This window comes from Anomaloglossus baeobatrachus, chromosome 4, assembly GCF_048569485.1.
Source record: "Anomaloglossus baeobatrachus isolate aAnoBae1 chromosome 4, aAnoBae1.hap1, whole genome shotgun sequence".
Lineage (NCBI taxonomy): Eukaryota > Metazoa > Chordata > Amphibia > Anura > Aromobatidae > Anomaloglossus > Anomaloglossus baeobatrachus.
The window spans coordinates 698,191,459-698,193,990 of record NC_134356.1 but is presented as its reverse complement, the minus strand read 5'-3'; the positions used below and the strand labels follow the sequence as shown (position 1 = coordinate 698,193,990).

The following is a 2,532-nucleotide window of genomic DNA, read 5'->3' as shown; positions in this document are numbered from 1 at the left end:
ACTACTGTAAAATCACCAACTTGATCTGCACTTCCACCAAAGCCATCATCACCTTCTTCCCTTCTAGAATTGTCACCATCCTGCATTCTCCCTACCACCAACATCATTTTGAACACTACTTTCCTCCTCACCTGTTGTCCTTTTTACGTTGCTTAGCTCAGGTACATCGATTACCCGCAGATTTCTATGATAACAAATTTAGAGGTCAAACTTTTGATGACGGGACTCCAACTGGGATCTTTTCCGTTCTACTGTCTCGTTTACTGGTTCTCATAGTTTTGAGGAGGGGGAAGTCTTTTATGTGGATGAAGTTACCTTTACTGATATAGAATTATCTTTTCTGATCCAGGACACCTGACCAAACTGTTTGCTTGTCTGGTCTTTAACGCTACTGGGCCTCAATCTTTATATCCATGATAAGCCTGAACTGGTTAAACAAATTCGAGTTTAGAAGCCTCATAAATTACATTTTTAAAGCCATTTAAAGTGTGACTCCAACTAAAATATCACAGAGGCCACAGAGAGCATGGAAGAACTGGAGACAGATGATTGTCTATAATGAAGGCACAGTACAGACGAGACATGGCCAGTGGAGCCAGAGCTGGGACTCTAACATTAGGTGATCTGTTAAATGCTTTACAAACTTAGTTAATGGTAGGGGTCCCACAGAATAAATCCCACCCAATGAAAATGTCAGTACCACATATTAGTAGTTCTCTCTCCTGGCAGGACTAAAGACACACAAGTCAGGCACTAATCTGAACCAATAAGGTTGTCTCCGTGTGCCTCAAGAAATTCACAAGTGGTCCTTATCGGGCCATCTACAACACTTTTATGGAACATATTGTAGTAAGGACTGATCAATTCTTGGACATATAACAAAGCATCATTTTTCCTCAAACATATTTGGGCACTTGCTCTTGTGGATCTGGGAAGGAAACCCCTTTAGCGTTGCCTCCCTTCTTTTCTCATTTTATAAACTATGTTTGGCTTCATTGTATAGCAAAAAATTAGTTGTAAAATCTATCAGCTGAAATGGCTGTTTTTTCCTAAAACCTAATCTCATTGATGCGTAGAAGGTGCCACTGGGCGAGTCTATCTAGGCCATGCCACCTGAGAAGGTCAATTGGCCCCTCGGTCATACAAGAAGACATTATCGGCACAGGGTAAAAGAGGTCGTAGTACAGACTTTATTTTGGGTCCAGAAGCTTCACTTGAAGTTGAGTTTTCACTTTAAGCAAATAGATTAATAGTACAATAGTTATTGATATCCATTATTAATTTTATCTCAACAGGGTAAGATACAACAGAAATGATATGAACAAGACGCAAGTGACTATGTTTGAGTTTTCTGGGTTGACCAATGATCCAAAAATGTCCATTTTCCTTTTCATATTGTTCTTCCTAGTCTACTTTATAACTGTGGTGAGTAATGTTGGCTTGTTCATCATTGTCCATAAGACCTCCACCCTCCACACCCCGATGTATTACTTCCTCAGTTACCTATCAGTGGTGGACCTCTTCTACTCCTCATCTGTGACTCCTAAAATGATCGCAGACCTTAGCTCGGTGAGGAAGGTCATCACCTTCAATGGTTGTGCCATCCAGTTCTTCTTCTTTGCTACTTTTGCAGTAACAGAGATTCTTATCCTCTCGAATATGTCTTATGACCGCTATGTGGCCATCTGTCACCCTCTACATTACGTGTCCATAATGAACAAAAAGAAATGCAAGCTTTTGGGTCTTTTTGCTCTTTCTTTTAGCATCATACCATCTTCAGTGCAGACATGTTGCATATTCAGTCTTCAATATTGTGGCCCAAACCTCATTGACCATTTCTACTGTGACGTCCCTCCGGTGATCAAGCTCTCCTGCACCAATACCTTCACCTGTGAGATGATTACTCTTTTTATTGTAGGAACTTATAGCATAGGTACACTGGCCACCATAATGGTGTCATACATCTATATCCTGCTGGCAATTTTACACATAACATCAACTAAGGGTAGGCAGAAAGCGTTCAGCACTTGCTCCTCACACATCATCTGCGCTTCCATCTTCTATGTGTCTGTGTTCCTCACTTACTTACGTCCTCCTTCCGAGAACTTTGAGAGACAAGATAAGGTGGCTTCTGTCTTTTACTCCGTCATCACACCCATGTTGAATCCTCTCATTTACAGTCTGAGGAACCAAGAGGTGAAGACGGTCATTGTACAGGCGTTGCACAGTCTTCAAGGTTTAAAAGTGAGTCATCTTAAGGATTCGAGTGGAGTCGTTTTCAATCAAAGGAAAATATCTAAATACTGATTAACTTATTTTTTGGATTATAACACACTTTTCCTCCCCAAAATTTGAGTGGAAAACAAGGGGTGCGTCTTATTATGTGAATGTAGCTACCGGGAGGTGGAGAATGGGTGCTGTGCTGGCTGCGGTGAAGGTTGTGCTGGCTGCGGTGGCGGCTGTGCTGGCTGCGGTGAAGGTTGTGCTGGCTGCGGTGGCGGCTGTGCTGGCTGCGGTCGGGGCTGTGCTGGC

The 2,532-nt window shown here is 42.3% G+C and overlaps 1 protein-coding gene across 1 annotated transcript; it reads left to right on the top strand.

The window, feature by feature from the left end:
• The first annotated feature begins 1,317 nt into the window (after positions 1 to 1,317).
• LOC142303048 (olfactory receptor 5AR1-like) lies at positions 1,318 to 2,307 on the top strand. The gene has a single exon (XM_075344144.1). The coding sequence runs from the start codon at positions 1,318 to 1,320 to the stop codon at positions 2,305 to 2,307; it is 990 nt and encodes a 329-aa protein (XP_075200259.1).
• The last annotated feature ends 225 nt before the right edge of the window (positions 2,308 to 2,532 follow it).

What these genes read in the sequence shown, in the direction of transcription:
- LOC142303048 (XM_075344144.1), top strand. Translation starts at nt 1,318, where the DNA reads ATGAACAAGACGCAAGTGACTATGTTTGAGTTTTCTGGGTTGACCAAT.